The following is a 22,036-nucleotide window of genomic DNA, read 5'->3' as shown; positions in this document are numbered from 1 at the left end:
TTGCGATCGATCGGACAACTAGCCCAGTTGGAATCGGAATAGGCATGAATGTCAGAGGACTGGGAGATAGATAGACGAAGACCATAGTCCAAAGTACCCTTAACATACCGTAACACACGTTTTAAGAGACCCCAATGCTCAACTGTCGGAGCGTGCATAAACTGGCATAGACGGTTCACTGCATAGGAGAGATCAGGGCGCGTAATAGTTAAGTATTGGAGAGCCCCTGCTAAGTGTCGATACTGAGTGGGGTTATCAAAAACTTCATCAGATGGAGTGACTGCTTTAATAATAGAAGCCGGAGTGGTGAGCGGTTTGCAATCAGTCATACCAGCCCTGTTTAGAAGATCACCCATATAACGACGCTGAGAGTGTAAACAAAGCCCATTACTGAATAGAGTTTCAATGCACAAGAAAAAAGATGGCTGGCCGAGATCCCGTATTTTAAAAACCGAAGCTAGTCGCTGAATAAGAGTGTGAATGAGACTAGAGTCATTTCCCATCATTATAATATCGTCCACATACACTAGCAAAAACACTCTAGCGGTACTAGCAGAGTAATGAAAAGAGACACATCGGTTTTTGAGGCTAAAAAACCTGTAGCAAGCAAAAACTCGTGAAGACGTTTGAACCAAGTACGTGGAGCCTGTTTAAGGCCATACAAAGAACGCCGAAGATGACACACATGATTTGGATGCCCAGGTTCCTCATACCCAGGTGGTTGCCGCATGTATACAGTTTTAGCCAAATGCCCATTTAAGAAGGCATTATGAACATCAAGTTGCCTTAGGGTCCAGTTATGAGAAACTGCGAGAGAGAGAAGGAGCCGGACCGTCGTGGGTTTGACCACAGGACTAAAAGTGTCAAAGAAGTATTCCCCCTCTATTTGATTAAACCCTTTGGCTACAAGCCGTGCTTTATAACGTTCAATAGACCCATCTGCCTTGCGTTTGGTGCGATATACCCACTTACAACCAATAATATTCATGCCCGGTGTTGCGGGAACAAGGTCCCATGTGTGATTGTGAAGCAAGGCATTAAATTCTTGGTCCATGGCATCACGCCAGTGAGGGTGACCAACGGCCTGGGTGTAGCAACTTGGATCAGTGGGGCCCATGTTTGCTACAAGAGCATGGAATTGTTCAGTGGTACCATGTGTCATATGTCGGAGACGCATTTCATGAGCCCGTTGTTGCGGGTCAGTAACCTTACGCCTTCGAGTGGTGCGGTTGCCACCAGTAGCTGGTGGTAAGACTCGTGGTGGAACCGGAGGGTCAGGTGCGGCATCAGTGGACGGTATAATTGGTCCTGAACCCCACGGTACATCAATTGACGGCACTGTATCCTGTTCTTTTAAAGCTGTAGAAAAAGGAAAACCAGTTTCGTCAAACCGGACATGACGACAGATAAAAGTCTTTCCAGTAGCAAGGTTTAAACAACGATACCCTTTAAAGGAAGTAGGATAGCCTAAAAAGACACATGAGGCAGACCTATACTCGATTTTGTGATGGTTGTAGGGTCGTAAGTAAGGGTAGCATAAGCACCCAAAGACGCGAAGAAAAGTGTAGTCGAGAGTCTTTTTGTGCAACTGAGAATATGGAGTGTTGAATTGTATGGCTGACGAGGGGAGGCGATTTATGAGATATGTAGTTGTTTCAAAGGCGGAGTCCCAGTATTTTAACGGAACTGATCCCTGAGCTAAAAGAGCCAACCCGGTTTCAACAATGTGTCGATGCCGGCGCTCAACACGGCCGTTCTGCTCGTGGGTGTATGCACAGGACTATTGATGTACAATCCCAAGAGTATTGAATAAATTGTGCAAACGGCGATACTCACCCCCTAAGTCAGACTGGATGACCTTGATAGAACGTGAAAACTGACGTTCTACCATGGCCCGAAAAACATCAAACACCTTATATATATCAGTTTTTACACGAAGTGGATAATACCAACAAAAACGAGTGTGGTCATCCACGAATAAAACAAAATAACGAAAGCCATCTGCTGAAATAATAGGTGCAGGGCCCCAAATATCTGAATACACTAGATCAAGAACAGCACTACTAGTGTATTTTATTCTATCTAAAGAAAGACGACTAGACTTGCCCAACTGACAAGCCGAACAAAGACTCGGAGAGCTCAATTTTTGTGGTATAACTGGACAAGACTGGAGTGCACGTTGCAAGACACGATTATGCGGGTGGCCTAAACGACAGTGCCAAACAGCGGACGAAGCCCGAGCCGATAGAAACGCCAAATGGGACTGCGGAACAGTTAAAGAGTAGAGACCACCCAAACTGGGACCCTTAAGCAGCACCACCTTGGTTGTGCGGTCCTTCACAACAAAATACTCAGGATGAAATTCAAAAAAGACGTTATTGTCAGTGGTGAACCGATGAACAGATAATAATGAAACGGAAAGATCAGGAACATGTAGAATGTTGGACAGTTTTAAAGGTTTAGAGACAGATGGTATCGTTGCACAACCAGTACTAGAAATACTTAAACCTGTACCGTTACCAATGCGAAGGACGTCGTTGCCGGTGTAACCCTCGGATTGTGACATCATGGCCGGATCGGGAGTGGCGTGAGAGGATGCGCCGGTGTCAGGATACCAAGCCGCAACCTCCGGTGGAGAACTGCATCGGAAGGAACTGCGATATTTTCCTGCGGTGGTGGTGGTTGATCGGAGTACCGCCGGAAATAATAAATGGCAGTGTGGCCGTGTGACCGGCAAATTTGACAACGAGGAGAGCCACCACGGCCACGGCCTTGGCCACCACGACCACTACCACGGTTCTGCCACTGATTGGGGCGACCACCACCGCGATTCTGTCTGCCTCCACCATTCTGCCTGCCCCGAGTGGCAACCATCGCCGTAGGAGCTCCAGTCCCCGGACCGGTCAAAAAGTCGTCGGAGTGGATAAACGTCTGAGCTTGTAGGTAGTCCGACAATTGAGGGAGAGTGATCGGAGTGCCGGATACAGCCAGAGAAGAAGCCATCGCCCGAAATTCCGGCCGGAGCCCCCTAAAAACGTACAGATTCTGCTCGTCAAGAGGCATCGGCCGGCCGGCCTGCGCTAGGTCTTCGACGAGAAGTTGGGCTCGGCCGAGATACTCGGCAGTTGACATCTCCCCTTGGCGAAGCGCCTGAAATTGACCAAGAAGGTTGAGGCACCGGATCCTCGTCGATGAGCCTAGAGCAGTCTCAATGGAGCACCATACTTCCCTTGCGGTGGAGCGGCCAACCGCAAGATACATGACCTCCTCGGAGAGGGAGGAGATCAAGAGTGATAAGATGGACTGGTCTTGTTGAGTCCATACGGAGAAGGCCGGATTGGCAGCGGTGGACGTGGCTTCATCGGAGGTGCCGGCGGCTGGAGTGGAGACAACCAACGCCGGTGGGCACGGCGTGGTTCCATCAACAAAGCTGAGAAGACCCTGACCCCGGAGGAAAGGGATGAGCTGTGTACGCCAGAAGAGATAGTTTCGTGTTGTCAGTTTGATCGACACGAAATGGTGAGCCGAGGTAAGGTGGTTTGGGGCGGTGATCGGCGGCGCCGGTGCAGCGGGAGTGCTCATCGTTCTTTCGGAGGAATTAGCAGCCATTGGATGAGGACCGAAAAAGCTATGGGAGAGAAAATAGAAGCCTAACAATCTGATACCATGTGAATGTATATCTTGTATTATCAAACTAATTCATAAGGAATAATACAATATATATAATCCTGACTATGGCTACTCTAAACAAGGCAAGTATCAATTTACATAATGTAGAGAATTGTAACAGACAATTACAATGATTTACAATGATTTGATTGGATATACATTAATATTCCCTACCCTCATCGGAGATGATGGAAGTGTAAAAAATGGAAGGGAATGAGAAAACCTCTTACAATGATGTTGCCTTCTTGTGTTTGGTGTTCTCAGGAGAAGAAATGGTGTGGAATGGGGAGGGATTGAAGACAACCAATGGAATAGTGCATATTTATACCTAGGGAACAAAGCCCTAGGTCATTTTTCAGCTCATTCTCACGCCACTAAGGGGTATTTTGGGTAATTTGGGGTTTGAACTTCGTGTTATAATTTTGGGTTAAAATTTTGGTTAAATTCAGACCATAACATAACAAAATAATATAGAAATAAGATAAGTTTATTTGAAATCAAGTTTGGGTAAAACTTGGCTAATTAAACTTGGCTATCATGTTCATAGGTTCTCTTAGATTGACTTTTGGGTTGACCTTGTTGATAAAAGAATATTTTTCCCAAATTAAGTTTTTGAAAACTTAATTATATAAATCAAATCTTTGTATTAACTCATTCCATTTTAAATAAATAATTTATTTATACAAATCACTAGTCAATTTAAGAATAAAATTTTTGAAAAATATTTTAACTAGTTTTTATGAAATAAATTAAATTTGAGAGAAGTGGAAATAACTATACAACCATGAATAAATATATCAAATTCTCAAAATAATAAATCTTCAAACTAGTTTTTATGAGTTACTCTTAGATAGACTTTATTCTCCCCAACTTGAATTCATTTCAAATTCCTATCCATGTTCACCTGAAAAATAATAATTTAAAAGCAAAACATGATATATCAATAATTAGCATAAGCTAAGTAAGTTCCATTTCACCTCGTAAAATAATAGGCTTAGATTTTTATATTTTCAAAACTCTATATGCTTTTCCAAAATATATGTAGAGATGTACTTTTCAAGAATTAATTTTCATACATACACATGGAGATTTAATATTTATGTATGGAGAAAAAACATCTCTTTAAAATTCATTTAGGGGATGTTTGGTTCATGGAAAATGTTTTCCAAAGGAAAACATTTTTCTTAAAGTGAAGGAAAATGTTGTTTTCTAGTGTTTGGTTCATGGAATTCATTTTCCAATGGAAAATGAATTCCCCAAATTTGAGGAAAACAAAATCATTGGTTGGCCAAGGATTTTGTTTTCCATGGAAGATGGGAAGAAAAAAGTGAATAGATTGCCCATTTTACCCTTGCTTTCTCTTTTAATTATATTACTTTTATTAATTTGTAGGGACATATAGGTCTTTATACTCATTATTCCTTACAATTCCAAATTTAACCAAACAATAGAATTAGTATTCCCAGTAATTCTTTTTCCACCAACCAAACAATGAAATTCATCTTCCTGGTAATTGTTTTTCCATGGAATTCCAATTCCACTTCCCTTAAAATATTTTCCGCGAACCAAACGAGCCCTTAGAAACTGGACCAAAATCTATAATGCACACCCCTAATAGATTCCAAGCTGTTGAGCAAATAGCCATTAATGTGCAATCCAACTATCAGCTTAAGCTTTTAGTTGAGATGGAGCACATGTTTCAATTTGGTATCAGAGCCAACCCACCACACACGTGAACCCCGTATAGGGTTCAAGCAAACGATCCAATTAGTCAGGTTTTCCTACTGACTACCAGGCAAACGATTTAATTTGGAAACTAGATCATAATCTATGTGATACACCATCATGGGATTCCAAGCCCAATGAGTAGTAAATAGTCCAAGTGAACAGTAATTCTCTTTACTAAACACCACACAAACAGTCCAAGTGAACAGTAATTCTCTTTACTAAACACCACACAAACACAACAATTTATATTGTGCACTACGGCGCACATAGCAATGTGCGTCCAGGCACAAAACGCGTGCGTTTCATGCTAACATCACTCCGTCCATCCGAACAAACCAAACCCCATTATGTGTATTCTGTTAAAAATTTATGTGTATTGTGTTATGAGTTTTTGTGTATTCAGTTAAGAGTTTATGTGTATTATGTTAACCAAACCCCATTATGTGTATTCAGTTAAAAGTTTATGTGTATTGTGTTATGAGCTTATGTGTATTCAGTTAAAAGTTTATGTATATTATGTTAACCAAACCCCATTATGTGTATTCAGTTAAAAGTTTATGTGTATTATTTATTATGTTAGATTATGTGTATTCTGTTATGAGTTTATGTGCAGTCGAAACAGAAGATTTTTTTAACAACTTAACAAAATGACGTCGTTTTGGGAGGCGCGGAGGGCATAGTGCTATGTGCGCCCTGGTGCAAGGTATAACGATTGCACAAACACAATGGTTTCTCTAAAATTAAATCATTTCTCGTAGATACCATTCTCCAAAAATAAATCATTTTCTCCTAAATACATTTTCTACAAAATATTCAATTTTCTCCAAAATACATTTTCTCCAACATTTTCTTCAAAATATTCAAAAATAAATCATTTTCTCCCAAATATTCAATTTCTCCTAAATACATTTTCTCCAAAATATTTTTCAATACATATTTTTCTCCACATAATTTCTCAAAAATGATTTTAACTTCATGGTAATATAATTTCACCATACATATATATATATATATATATATATATATATATATATATATATATATATATATATATATATATATATATATATATATATATATATATATATATATATATATATATACACACACACACACCAAAATTTCAAGCCAGGTTTGTACATACACAGGGCTCGACACGTCGAAACCCATTCTCGATATCTCAAGAATCACCACTCACAAAATTGTAATTTATCGATAAATGCACTTGTAATCACCAATATTATAATTCATATAAAATCACACATAACTTGTAGAAATAGATTTTAGCAAATAATCATACCACATCCACACATCATAATATATATATATATATATATATATATATATATATATATATATATATATATATATAGAGGCCAGTTCAGGTGCGGCAGTGTCTTACGGTGCGGCGATTTCTTACGGTGCGGCAACACCAATAGTTCAACAAATATGCACCATCAACGTTAGAAAAATACACCACAAAAAACAGAGTAAACAGAGCCCTGCATCACCAAACACACACTATTAGGTGTGAGTAAAAACACCATACATTGTTCAGAAATACACCATTGGGGGTGGTGAGTTATATGGTGTATTTTTTTGAGTCTGTTGTGTATTCTGTGATATTTTATTGCATTTCATTGTGGTGTGTTTTTCTAACACTATTGGTGCATATTGTTAACACTGTTGGTGTATTCTGAAATTCCGCCGCACCGCCGCACGGGAAGACCCCGCCGCATTTGTACTTTATTCTATATATATATATATATATATATATATATATATATATATATATATATATATATATATATATATATATATATATATACACACACACACACGCACACACTTCGAGATAAATAATTAATTTTGATGAACATGATATCTTATCTCGAAGCTCAAAATTTATATCAGCCACTTAATCTAAATATTCAACTTGATAATAAGAAAGCTCTAAATCAAACAATCTAATATAATTACTAATATTATGATTATACTTTTATATTACTAATACCGGTACATACTACAACATTCTGACCCATAATTATTATCATAATCACGAGTTAATTACAGCAATGGTCCTTCGACTATTGCAATTTTTCAAAATTAGTTCTCGACTTTTAATTTGGACGAAAAAGACACTTGACTTTCACATTTGTTCCAGCAATAGTCCTTCTGTTATTGGTCCGTCAGTTAAGCGTTAAGTTAGGGGTTAAAATGGTATTTTCCTTTTATTGCTCCAAGTACAGAAACTCTGAGTTGGCCTGAGACGGTTTCCCCACTACTATTATGGGATCTGTGCGTTCTAGATTCACTCGGAGAGGAAGTCAACAACAGAGATGACAATGACAGCTGCGATGACGCAGGCCATGGCGGTTGCGACGAGCTTCGAGGACACCGACTTGGATTGGGAACCACGAGGGATGCTAAGGGTTGCGGTGTTCCCAGGTAAGGTAGCAAATGTAGACGGGGACGGCGGAGGAGGCGGTGAAGAGTACGACAGGAAGAAAGGAGTATTGGCAGGGGCAGGAGTAAAATGGGATGTCGGGAGTGGTAGGCGTCGGCGGCGAAGGAACAGAAAGGGTAAAATCCAGAAGGAAAAATGGCTGGTGGAGAACGCGGTGGTTGTGGAGGAGGAGGACACATCGTGGCGTTCTTGGTGTACTGGACGGCGGAGATGGCGACAGCAAGCAGTCATCGCGGTGTTTTAATTCGTCCGCTACTATTATTATTCTTTACGGTATCAATGCCATCTTCAATATATGCCAACAAATACAACTGCTCAATCCACACCTAATTCTACTTCAGAATTTCTGGCCTTACATGATTGATAGAAAAAAATTTCAGAAACAAAATCAACCCATCAGAGCATTAAGCTAACATGAATGAATTATGAATCCCTTATCCAGTAATCTTTCAAAATACATACATAAACACGCAGCAAGATTTACATACTCTGCCAGAAATAGAAACTCCGAGAACCCACGATAGCAGATCCAAAAGGCTAAGACTTGAGATGGGAGAAGGTGAAACTGACCGCAACAATATAATTATACCCACTAATTATTTTCCATTTCAAAGCAAGATAGAACATCTGTCTTTGCCAAGATCAAACAGAACCCAAACCCATCAAAGATTAGACTTGGAAATTAAAGGAAAAACTTTAGCTGCCGCCGCTATTATGAGTCGAAAACAGACAAAGATTGCTCCAATGAGAAAGGGAATAGTTTACAAGCTACCGACAGGGAAGAAGAAAGTATAAAAGACCATTTTAGCCCTAACTTAACGCCTAACAAACAGATGGATAACAGAAGAACCATTACTGGAACGAATGTAAAGGCTAAGTGTCTTTTTCGTCCAAATTAAAAGTCGAGTACTAATTTTGAAAAATCGTAATAATCAGAAGACCGTTGCTGAAATTAACTCTCATAATCACTACCTCATCATCATCCATTATCATATCAAACCTCCATCATCAACATAATCATTCGCCTAATTATCACATCATTATTATATTATAATATAATCACTAGTAAGTGTCCCGTGCGAAGCACGGATTATTGTTAATTAACAAATGAGCAAATTATACTTTTGGTACTATGACTATATGGGGCGTGTTAATTTCGCTTCATGACTTTTAAAATTAACAATTTAGTCCTTTAACTATGTTTTTTTAGCAGATTTGGTCCTTCCGGCCAAATCACCAGTGGAAATTGGCCGAAAAAACTTAAACATTTTTAAATTTTTTATTCATGAGGGCAAAATAGTCTTTTTACATAAGCTGCTGCTTCTTCTTCGCGTTCATGAGCTATGGCTAACAGTTGCCTCTACTTCCAAGAAAGAACAGCTCCAAGAATCGAAGCCACAAGTTCAGAAGCAAGGTATGATTTTTATCCTCAGTTTTTTCTTTATGTCTACTGCGCATTTCTTGATTCATCTTCCCCCGATTGCACGGTATAAATTAATGATATAGACATGTTATGTTGACTAATTCAATAATTATGTTGGTGTTGATTTGATTTGTAATTAAAATTACATAAATATATAAATTAAGGGTGTGTTTGGAAACCTGGAAAATGAGTTCTGGAAATCATTTTCCAAGTTTTCATTGTTTGGATGTGCCTGAGAAATCAAGTCAACGGAAATCATTTTCCGTTGACTTTGGAAAATAAGCTTGTTTTGGAGGAAAATGACTTCCCCTTTTTTTGGGGGAAGTCATTTTCCAACTTTTACACCAACATCACACCTCCACCAACATCATTAACACCATACCACCACCACCTCACTACCACCATCACCGCCACCACACCACCACCAACACCATACCACCGCAACCACTACCACCACCACCACCACCACCACCGCTGCCACCACCACCACCACCGCAACCATCGTCGCCGCCACCACCACCACCATAGCACCGCAACCACACCACCACCACTACTGCCGCCGCCGCCACCACCACCACCATACCACCGCAACCACCGTCGCTGCCACCACCACCACTACCACCGCCGCTGCCGCCACCACCATACCATCGCAACCATCGTCGTCGCCGCCACCACCACCACCATAGCACCGACACCACACCACTACTACCACCGTCGCCGCCACCACCACCACCATACCACCGCAACCACCGTCGCTGCCACCGCCACCAGTACTACCACCACCGCCGCCGCCGCCACCACCATACCACCGCAACCATCGTCGCCGTCGCCGCCACCACCACTACCATATCACCGTCGCCGCCACCACCACCACCATGCAACCACCTCCGCCACCACCACCACTATACCACCGCAACTACCGTCGCCGCCACCACCACCACCATACCACCGCAACCACCACCAGTTATTATTATTATTATTATTATTATTATTATTATTATTATTATTATTATTATTATTATTATTATTATATAACAAATAACACCATTACCACTACACCACCACCATCACCATAATATTTTTGATATATTATTAGTTATTTTTTTTATTATATTTAAAATTATTATTATATTATTATACATGTTGTAATATTCTAAATACAATATTAATTAAAATGTTTAATTATACAATTCTACTCATTTTCCAGAAAATGAACCAAACACACAAAAACAGTTTTCCAGAATGCAACCAAACACGGGAAAGGAAAATGTTTTCCGGAAAATGACTCATTTTCCAGAAAACATTTTCCAGAAGTCGTTTTCCTGCTTTCCAAACGGACCCTAATGTTAATATAATAAATGCTTTCACACTTTGAAAGAAAACAATTTTCCCAATCATTTTACTTTAATATATATAGAGATAGAGATTTTCATCATCATCTCATCTTCATTTTTTCTTATCCGTTATCCTCATACTCAGAACCCACGTCCAAATGCTCAGGAAAATACACGGAAATACGGAAAACAATAACCATCATCATCCAGGCCATTCTTCACCAATTGCTCATCATAATCCAAAATTTTCCTATCATTTTTATCTAAAAACATAATAAGTGTGGATGAAGCTTATACCCTACATTTATGTCCATTTTTTCCGTTAATTTTTTTTTTTTTATACATTATGCTATAAAAGTTATACTTTACAATATTTTAGACAAACATACCCCTACCGTTATAACTTCCGTTATCTTTTCCACTATTGTTATCATGCACATGCATCCATTATATATTTTCTTATATTCTTCAATAATAATAATAATAATAATATACACATTATATATTGGAGTTATATTTTAGTTATATTTTAGTTATATATATATATATATATATATATATATATATATATATATATATATATATACTAGTGTTTTACGCGCATTGCGCGATTGGAATAATGCCCAATATTTTTTTTTAAATAAGTACTTTAAAGTATATCAAGGCAAAATTATATTTGAATTGTTCATGCATAAATAATTGAATTTTAAATTTGCGTATTTAAATAGGCAATTCTAAATTTACTAATGCAAGATAATATAATCAAGATTGATTATAATTGTTAATAAAATAATTGTATAAGTATGGTTGAAACCAAATACGGGAAATAATGGAGAGCAAATAAAAATTAGGGCATAAAATATTAAATATATACTAATATTGAAGAGTTAATTGCTGATTGCCAAACAAAGACATTGCGAGATAGTTTCCCACTTCAATTTGTTGTGTGATTTTTTTTTGCTCTATTACATTGTAGTATCTGTTCATATACTTTCTCAACCTACTGAAACACAAAGAGCTAATAACGCCTCCACTGAGGCTCGAACTTACAACCTTCCAAATGGAAGTCCAACCCGGGTACCATTAGACCACATAGTCCTGGTAATTTGTTGTGTGATTTGAATACTCTTTTTGTCAATAAATCCCCAAGTAGTTAATATGATTGGCTTAATTATATTTTGTTATTTTTTTAAAACAATTATTATTATTATTATTATTATTATTATTATTATTATTATTATTATTATTATTATTATTATTATTATTATTATTATTATTATTATTATTATTATTATGTATACCCTTAGGTCATTTTACATGTTAATCTAAACAGCTTTTTTCAAATATCTTTTTACCAATCGTTGATATAATTCGCTGGTCAAATTCGCTAATATAATCCGCTACCGCTAACCGCTAACTGCTGATTGTCAAACAAGAACATTGCGAGGTAGTTCTCGCTTCAATTTGTTGTGTGATTTGAATACTCTCTTTGTCAACAAAACCCTCAAGTAGTTAATATATTTGGCTTTATTAATTATATATATTTTTTAATTTTTTCATAGTATTAATAAAATACTTGGTAAATAAATATATAGTATTATTTTATATTATAACTTTGATATTTAATTAAAAAATAGTGCACAAAAAAAGATAATACACAATATAGTGAATATAATCATTGATGAATTTGAATGTAAAGAATTTTTACATTGGAGAAATATAAAGACAATATAACTAATAAAATTATTTCTCTTAATTAATTTATTGATAATGAATAATTTTTTTTTAATAAAGACATTGTATGGACAATGTAGCGAATATAATCAATTGATGAATTTGAATATAAAGAATTTGTATATTGAAGAAAAATAAATACAATATAACTAATAAAATTATTTTTCTTATTTAATTTATTGATAATGAATAATTTTTTTTAATAAAGTCATTGTAGACACATAATTCTAAATTAAAGAAATCCATATGTATTATTTTTTGTTGTGGCTACTAAATTATTATTTTATTTAATTTAATAAGAGTAAAATAGAGTACTAATTATGCCAATTTTGATTGGGTCGGGGTTCGAACTTAAAACCTTTCTTATTGAAATCATCAATGAGTAAGTTAACAGTGAACTAACCGAAATTAACGGAAAAAATATTATTTAACGGAAAAGTTAACGGATAATCATATTCATTAAGGATAAATTAGTAAATCTTAAGGAAAAAATTAAAATCTGGTCATTCTGAGCCATTCATTTAATTAAAAAATTTGACCGCCATTTTTTCTACCAATTATAGGCCTAACTCTCTTGGGCTCTTATTAGTATATATATACTAGTTTTTTACGCGCATTGCGCGATTGGGATAATGCCCAATGTTTTTTTTTTTAAATAAGTACTTTAAAGTATATTAAGGCAAGACTATATTGAAATTGTTCATGCATAGATAATTGAATGTTGAATTTGCGTATTTAAATAGGTAATTCTTCTCCCAAAGGTTGAGTCCCCAACCCCAAGGGCCCCCACACTCTGACTCGACAGAGCATTGTGGGAAGTTGTAAATTACAGTGACTCAATGGTTCAGCAGACAGGACCAAATGCCGGTGCGAACAAGGAATCTGCCCACTTTGGACATAATTCCCGCACTGCCGCCGCCGAGGTTCAAACCTTGGTCTCTTCTCCCAAATACTGCCCACTAAACCATTGAGCTAAGCCCGTGCGGGTTAAATAGGTAATTCTAAGTTTACAAATGCAAGATAATATAGTCAAGATTGATTATAATTGTCAATAAAATAATTGTATAGGTATGGTTGAAACCAAATACGGGACATAAGGGAGAACAAATAAAAATTAGGGCATAAAATATTAAATATATACTAATATTGTTTGAGGAGATTTCGACATTAGGATTTGTAGTTAAGTTCTATTAAGACTTTAATATTAGAATTAGATTAATGGTGTAATTATAATTCTATATTAGACGTTAATATTAGAATTAGACTAACGGTGAATTAACAGTATTTAACGGAAAAGTTAAATGGATAATCATATAATTAAGGATAAATTCGAAAAATTTTTAAAAAAATTAAAACCTGAACAATTTGAACCATTCATTTGATTTAATAATTTGGCAGTCATTTTTTCTACCCAATGTTAATAATTAAATAAATTCGTTGGTCAAATCCGCTAATATAATCCTTAACGGCTGATTGTCAAACAAGGACTATGCAAGGTAGTTCTCACTTCAATTTGTTGTGTGATTTGAATACTCTCTTTGTCACAAAATCTCTCAAGTAGTTAATATGGTTGGCTTTATTAATTATATTTTTTTTTAATTTTTTCATGGTATTAATAAAATACTTGGTAAATAAATATATAACATTATTTTGTATTATAACTTTGATATTTAATTAGAAAAATAGTGCACAAAAAAGATAATAGACAATGTAGTGAATATAATCAATTGATGAATTTGAATGTAAAAATTTTTACATTTGAGAAAAATAAAGATAATATAACTAATGAAAATATTTCTCTTAATTAATTTATTGATAATGAATAATTTTTTTTTATTGAATTAAGACATTGTAAGGACAATGTAGCGAATATAATCAATTAATAAATTTGAATATAAAGAATTTTTATATTGTAGAAAAATAAAGACAATATAACTAATACAATTATTTCTCTTATTTAATTTACTGATAATGAATAATTTTTTTTGAATAAAGGCATTGTGGACACATAATTCTAAATTAAAGAAATGCATATCTATAATTTTTTGTTGTCGCTACTAAATTATTATTTATATAATTTAATAAGAGTAAAATAGAGTACTAATTATGCCAACTTTGATTGGGATGAGGTTCGAACCTAAGACCTTTTTTTTTTTTATTGAAATCAATGAGTAAGTTAACGGTGAACTAACGACAATTCTTAAAATTTTAACGGAATTAGTAACGGTGTGTGGGTATTTTAGGAAATTTTAGTGTAAAATTTAAATCTTATCAATCTTTTAATCAATCTGAGCCATTCATTTGATTAAAATCTGTGACCGCCATTTTTTCTACCCATTATAGGCCTAACTCTCTTGGGCTCTTATTAGTATAGTAGATATATATATATATATATATATATATATATATATATATATATATATATATATATATATATAGAGAGAGAGAGAGAGAGAGAGAGTAATTTCAATTTTAGTTCACTGACTATTGCACCAGTGTTAATTGTAACACTTGACTTTTAAAAATGTTAATTTAGTACCTTGACTATGTAATTCTTATCAATTTTAATCACGCCGGCCAAATTATCGGCCAAATGTGACCAGAAAAACTTAAACCTTTTTAAATTTTTTTATTTATGGGGCAAAACAATCATTTTACGTTTTAAAAAAATGAAAAGTTATTTGCTTCTTTCTTCTTCGCGCACCACGATCACCGCCGAGCCACCATTCTTGTTAGTTGTCACTAGCGGTGTATTGGTATATCTTTTTCATAGATATATATGTATATATAACCGTTGGTTTCGTCATATATATATTTGCGTGTATATATATATTTCGGATATATATATCAAATAATATTTTATATACTTGTGTGTGTATATATAAATATTATTTTGCGATATAAAATCGATTTGGTTCATTATCACCAACAATTACTATATCTATCTACTATACTAATAAGAGCCCAAGAGAATTAGGCCTATAATGGGTAGAAAAAATGGCGGTCAAATTTTTTAATCAAATGAAAGGTGATCAGATTTTAATTTTTCTTTAAGATTTCCTAATTTATTCTTAATGAATATGATTTTCCGATAACTTTTCCGTTAAATATTATCTTTTTCATTAATTTCTGTTAGTTCACCATTAACTTACTCACTGATTTCAATAAGAAAGGTCTTAAGTTCAAACCTCATCCCAATCAAAGTTGGCATAATTAATACTCTATTTTACTCTTATTAAATTAAATAATAACTTAGTAGCTATAACAAAAAATAATACATATGCATTTCTTTAATTTAGAATTATGTGTCTACAATGTCTTTATTCAAAAAAAATTATTCATTATCAACAAATTAAATAAAAGAAATAATTTCATTAGTTATATTGTATTTATATTTCTCCAATATAAAAATTCTTTACATTCAAATTCATCAATTGATTATATTCGCTACATTGTCCCTACAATGTATTTATTAAAAAAATTATTCATTATCAATAAATTAATTAAGAGAAATAATTTTATTAGTTATATTGTCATTATATTTCTCCAATGTAAAAATTCTTTACATTCAAATTCATCAATTGATTATATTCACTACATTGTCTATTATCTTTTTTATGCACTATTTTTAAATTAAATATCAAAGTTATAATACAAAATAATGCTATATATTTATTTAGCAAGTATTTTATTGATACTATGAAAAAAATTAAAAAATATATATATAATTAATAAAGCCAATCATATTAACTACTTGAGAGATTTCTTGACAAACAGAGTATTCAAATCACACAACAAATTAAAGTGAGAACTACCTCGCAATGTCCTTGTTTGACAATCAACAGTTAGCGGATAGCGTTAGCGGATTATATTAGCGAATTTGACCAGCGAATTATATCAACGGTTGGTAAAAAGATTTTTGAAAAAATTAGTTGTTTAGATTAACATGTAAAATGACCTAATGGTATACATATAATAATAATAATAATAATAATAATAATAATAATAATAATAATAATAATAATAATAATAATAATAATAATAATAATAATAATTATTATTATTATTATTATTATTATTATTATTATTATTATTATTATTATTATTATTATAGTTTTAAAAAAATAAAATTAAGCCAATCATATTAATTACTTGGGTAATTTATTGACAAAAAGAGTATTCAAATCACACAACAAATTAAAGTGGGAAACTATCTCGCAATGTCCTTGTTTGGCAATCAGCTGTTAGCTCTTCAATATTAGTATATATTTAATATTTTATGCCTTAATTTTTATTTGCTCTCCCTTATGTCCCTTAGTGTATATATATATATATATATATATATATATATATATATATATATATATATATATATATATATATATATATATATATATATATATATACACACACTAGTATTGTACCCGTGCGATGCATGGATAATACTTATACAGAAATAAGTTCAGTATTTTTAACATTAAAGTTATATTTCATAAAAATTAATGATTGTGGAAATTTGCATGTAAGAATAAGAGAATATGTATTGCTAAAAGAAGAATTTGGTTACAATTGAATTAAAATTACAAAATTTTAAACATTTCATGATAAACAATATTTGTAGTTGAAGTACAACTCGTATCACTTTCATTGGATTTCAAATTGAACAATGATTGTCTCTGCAAATGCGATCCATGCACACCATGATCTTCAAATTGAACATTGGAATGCGCTTGGTTATCAAATAATTCTACATTTGATTGACAAAACAGAGTATTAATATAATCTGGCCCGAGCTGTTTCTGGTTAGAATTTTTGCTTCCACAATCTTAACTTCATTTATTTACTAAATTGTTGTGGTTCAACATCATTTTTACATTAGAATAATTCTTTAATATAGATTAAACTTATTCAAATTAAACCATAATATTCAAATTCTCATATTAAAATACTATTGGTGTGAATGAAAATATTATTTTTCAATCTATGTCCAGGGCATGGAAAATGCTATTAATAATACTACTAATGCCCTTTTTGGACCATAGTATATTATTACTAATTAATAATATTATTAATTAGTAATATAATTACTAATTACTAATCATCCACATTTTTAATTGGTCAGATTTGCTACGAAGAGGTGCTGCTTTGCCGTGACCTACTTAGCCATTTCCAGAAGGTTCACTTCACTTTCATTTTGTCTGCGCTTTCTGTTCTATAGCTCGCAAACTCCACCATTTTACCTATCATACTACTCCATCTCTAACAGCTTGCATGCGATCTTATGTAAATTGCAAGAGCTGCTGTTTGTACGACCTAGTTTGTGTTGGATTTTCCAACCCTAATCCATGAGTTGCACGATTCACTCGCAAAAATCAGAGAAAGTTGTTCTTGACAAATTTGTGTGGCATGAATTGTCTTAAATTTATTTGCCTCAATGTGTTTCAAATCAGTTCCATTTACTGCATCTTAAAAGGAACTGCTACGAATTTCGATACTACTTACCATTACTATTCATTTTTGCATACTATTTGTACAATAGTGATATGTTCTATCGCTGCTTAGATTTTAATTTCTTACCGTTTCAATCTGCAGTTAATGACTAACTCTGGTTGTTTTGATTACTTTTGGGATTCTAAAATCCCCTCGCAGAAGTAAAGTGCGATTTGGCACATGCAAGGCCAGATCTGTAATGGCCTGGAATAGCGATCTGGACATGCACGGGTTAACTAATCTTTTTGCTCATAAATACTCTTAGTTTCTGGTTTTGCAAGTACTTACTATTAGACATATTATTTACCATGTATTTGTTTATTTCCAAATTCAAAAATAGTTCATATCATATATACACCTAAGAATGAAAAAACCTTGGAAGAAACTTAAAAAAAAAAAATCAAATTTACAGAACTAAGAAGCTTTAAAAGTTGAAAACTTACCTTTGTTTTCGAATAGTTGTTTCCTCTTCTTACCAATGGTTGTTGAAGTTGTTAGTTTCTTCATATTTTTGCTGAGATATTTAAGTGTATACTGTGGAAAATTTTACATTGGTTCATATATATATATATATATATATATATATATATATATATATATATATATATATATATATATATATATATAGTTTCAGTGCTATGAAATCATACCACTTTTTAAAATTCATATTGTCTTGAATACCTGTTTATCCCAATATGCTACACTTATTTAATACTATTAATTGCAGACATTATTTTTGGTGTTGGAAGAGTAAAAGGTTGACTTATGGCTGAACTCCATTTCCCTATGCAGCATTTGGGGTTGTTTGGCTTGGAACTGCCTCTTAATTCTTCTATGTGATATAGTTTATATGTTTTTTTTAATTATGTTATAGTAAATTGGAATTGCTACTCTAAGAAAAAAAAAAATCTCTTGTCTTTGCTTTTTTATGATTCTGGTTTTTGAATTATGTTAGAGTTAGCATATAGTTGGAAAGAGATATTTATTGACTTAACCATTTTTTTTAGAGGATGTTGAACTAAATAAATAGTTTCTTTGATGTAATTGGTAACTGACAACTGTATCTTAGTTCTTAATGCCCTTGTAGATATGCACTTTGTATTTTGCCTTCATGGTGCGCATATAGTTTTAGTTAAGCTATTCAAGAATAACATTGGAGTTCGATCGTTTTGCTTTTTGATACTTAGCCACATTTTTAGCAATTCATTTAGCTGTGCATATGTTGGACTTATGGCTGAAGTTAATACTTTTTGTTTCATATAAATATTGATGTGCTTAATACTTATGTGCTCAATTCATTCAGTGTCTTTGTTAGAACATGACTTTTTATTGAGTGTTAATTGATTACACTCTTTTTAACTGGTCATTTTTTAAATTATAGTATTAATACATATGTCGTTCTCCTGCTCTAAGGTTGCAGTTTCCACTTCATAGTAGGTATGTGTGATTTAACACTTAAATATTCATAGAATTCTTGTTTCAATTCAATATTTATTTGCATAAAATTTGTGTTTAATATTAGTTAGAGTGTCAATTGATTGCATAGTTGATAAATGTAGCTTGACACAATTTGTTTGCATGACTCGAAGTGAATTAGATATTTTTAATCGTTACATATCTCTATGGTCTAATACAGGGACCATAGAGTTTCTTTCAAACCAAACAATGTTGGTTTGTTAGCAGAAAACAATTGTAAAAAATCCTATAGAACAGTGGAATTATTAGGTACTAACTAAATAGGTGATTTTAAAAACTTATTCTATGAACACTGCTGTTAAGCCGTTCTGTCAGCCTTTCTTGTTTGCATATTACTTGACTTTTGGGAAGATAAGAATAATCTTCAAATGTGACCGGTAATTTGATTCTAATTTTTTTTTCTTTTTCATGCAAAACGAAAAAGAAAATAATACATGAGATTGAGTGGCACCAGACTAAATAGTCTTTAAGTCCCTGAATGGTACATGTGAATATGCTAAGTATTCTTGGTTCCTGCAAAAAGCCATAGCAAAAGATATAAAAATATCCATTATAAACCAAAACTCTTACAGTCCAAGAGCACGATTGCCATAAGGCAAAATTGTTCAACAACCGAACCACCACTTTGAAACAATGTTTTTGAGAGACAGTTTGCAATACATCAACCAAACCATTACTCTTTCTTTTCAACTTTGACACTACTTTCTTTTCTCTTCTTGTCCACCTTGGATGATGATAACTCATTGAACAGACACCTCTTGAGAGTTTCTGAAATCTGGACAAGAAATCTGTACAAAAATATTTGAAGAAAAAACAAAACTTTCTAAAAAAACTTACCAATTAAGTTATTTCTCATTAAATCTAGGATTACCATTCAAACTTATCTTGAAATATTTTTTTCTTGAAATCTCGTCATGAAAACATAACCATGCTTGTTAATTTCATAACTGCAAACTGAAAAAACTTATTTACCTTCATTGCGCTTCTTGTTTTGAAGGTTGACAAATCACGTGTAACACCCCACTTTTCTTAAACCTTAATTACAACGCTTAACTTAAAAAGGATACTAAACAAGATCAGGATACGATTAATAGCTTAAAAGCTCAAAACCACAAGAGGTGTCACCGCCACAATCACCACACACGATGATTGCACAAGCTAGCAAAAGCTTCCAACTAAAGTCAAGTTTAAACAAACTACAACCAAACTTGGGGATTAACACCTCGGTGTCCATCACCATAAAAAACATCTAACAAAATCTAACTTCCAATGTTTAAACAAACATAACTGGAAAAGAGTTTAGACTACAACTAGCTCTCTAGGCTAACGTTAGTCTAACTCGATCGCGCTCAAGAACTGGCCCACCTGAAAGGGGTTAACAAACACGCAAATAGAAAATAACCTGTTAGCACGAATGCTATGTAAAACGCCACTCAAACCTGTAAAATACTATAAAATATACTTTTGGAAAACATTTGCCACATACACTTAGACCAAGTATTCTCAATCACTTTAAACAACAACTCAAATATACTCAATAATAATTCTATATGCTTGCAACCTAATTATCAAATAGGCATGCTTACCCAAACATTTAACTCATCAACAGTCTCATGCTTTCACAGATATATCCAATCATGGCGAAATACTCTACTCAAACTCAAACTGATAGACATAGAAATACTTAAACTTTAACAACCAAACTGATGCTATCAAGTTGATTGATAAACAACAATATAAAGTAATACTTCTTCTCATACTTTCATGCAAAACGTGCAACTCATATAATCATGCAACAAGATGATCATGATGCTTTAAGTATAAGTATATAGATAGATATACATATACACTCGCTCCTTTGTAAAAAGGAACACTTTTTCTGTGGAGGTTTCTGTAGAGTCGCAATGACTCGCTTTTCTCTTCTTTCTCTTAAATCTCTTAACTCGCTTTCTTTCTTTCTCACTTTCTGTTGAGTCACTTGACTCGCTTTTCTCTTTCTCATAAATCTCTTTATTCTTCTTTGTGCGAGGCAGGTACTCCACCGTAGCGAAGCCCTAGTGTACAGTGCAATCACGTGCATCTGCCACATCCGTATCAACGGAACCTCTATCTCGTGGGGGAGGAAGGACCTTCACGACTCGTGAATGGACCTTTACAGGCTCGGCAATCTAGCCGGTTTAATACTCAACTCGCCCACAGAACCACTCTCTTGGTTCTTAATCTTTCTTTCTTTCCCTGTGGAATCAGGTATCGTACTTTAAGTGTGTGCACCCTCTAACCGGGATTCCAAGCCCGTCGGTTAGTATCCAACCTAGTAACGTGGGAATATGCCTCGTTACTCACATCGGATCGCAATGTCCGTTTCTTTCTTGACTTTCTTTCTTTCTCTTTTCTTCCGAAAGGACATAGTCCTAACAGGCCTCCAAAACCACATATTACTCACACTGGATACATATAGATATAACTCATGCACTTCTTTCTCATGCAACAAATCTATTTATGCAAACTCATGCACATAATTTCTCAACAACTTCTCTTTTCTCACAAATTGGAAATCTATTATTATGCAAATTCTCAATGTAACTAGATAATGATTTTTCCAAAATAGATATAGGTTTTTGAAAGAATACTTAGGCTTACATAGAGCCAATGATTCACTTTACATCATGAAATGTTAACATGCTCTTTTAGTGTAAAGAATAACTCAAATCCTCT

The 22,036-nt window shown here is 33.9% G+C and overlaps 1 protein-coding gene across 1 annotated transcript; it reads right to left on the bottom strand.

Moving 5' to 3' along the window:
• Positions 1–2,565: 2,565 nt before the first annotated feature.
• On the bottom strand, positions 2,566–3,609 carry LOC109152480. The gene has a single exon (XM_019300180.1). It carries the CDS (start codon positions 3,607–3,609, stop codon positions 2,566–2,568), a length of 1,044 nt encoding a protein of 347 aa, XP_019155725.1.
• Between the last annotated feature and the right edge of the window lie 18,427 nt (positions 3,610–22,036).

The sequence above is a fragment of the Ipomoea nil genome, unplaced genomic scaffold, assembly GCF_001879475.1.
Source record: "Ipomoea nil cultivar Tokyo-kokei standard unplaced genomic scaffold, Asagao_1.1 scaffold2422, whole genome shotgun sequence".
Lineage (NCBI taxonomy): Eukaryota > Viridiplantae > Streptophyta > Magnoliopsida > Solanales > Convolvulaceae > Ipomoea > Ipomoea nil.
The sequence above is the reverse complement of the archived record's forward strand: the minus strand, read 5'-3'. Positions and strand labels throughout refer to the sequence as shown.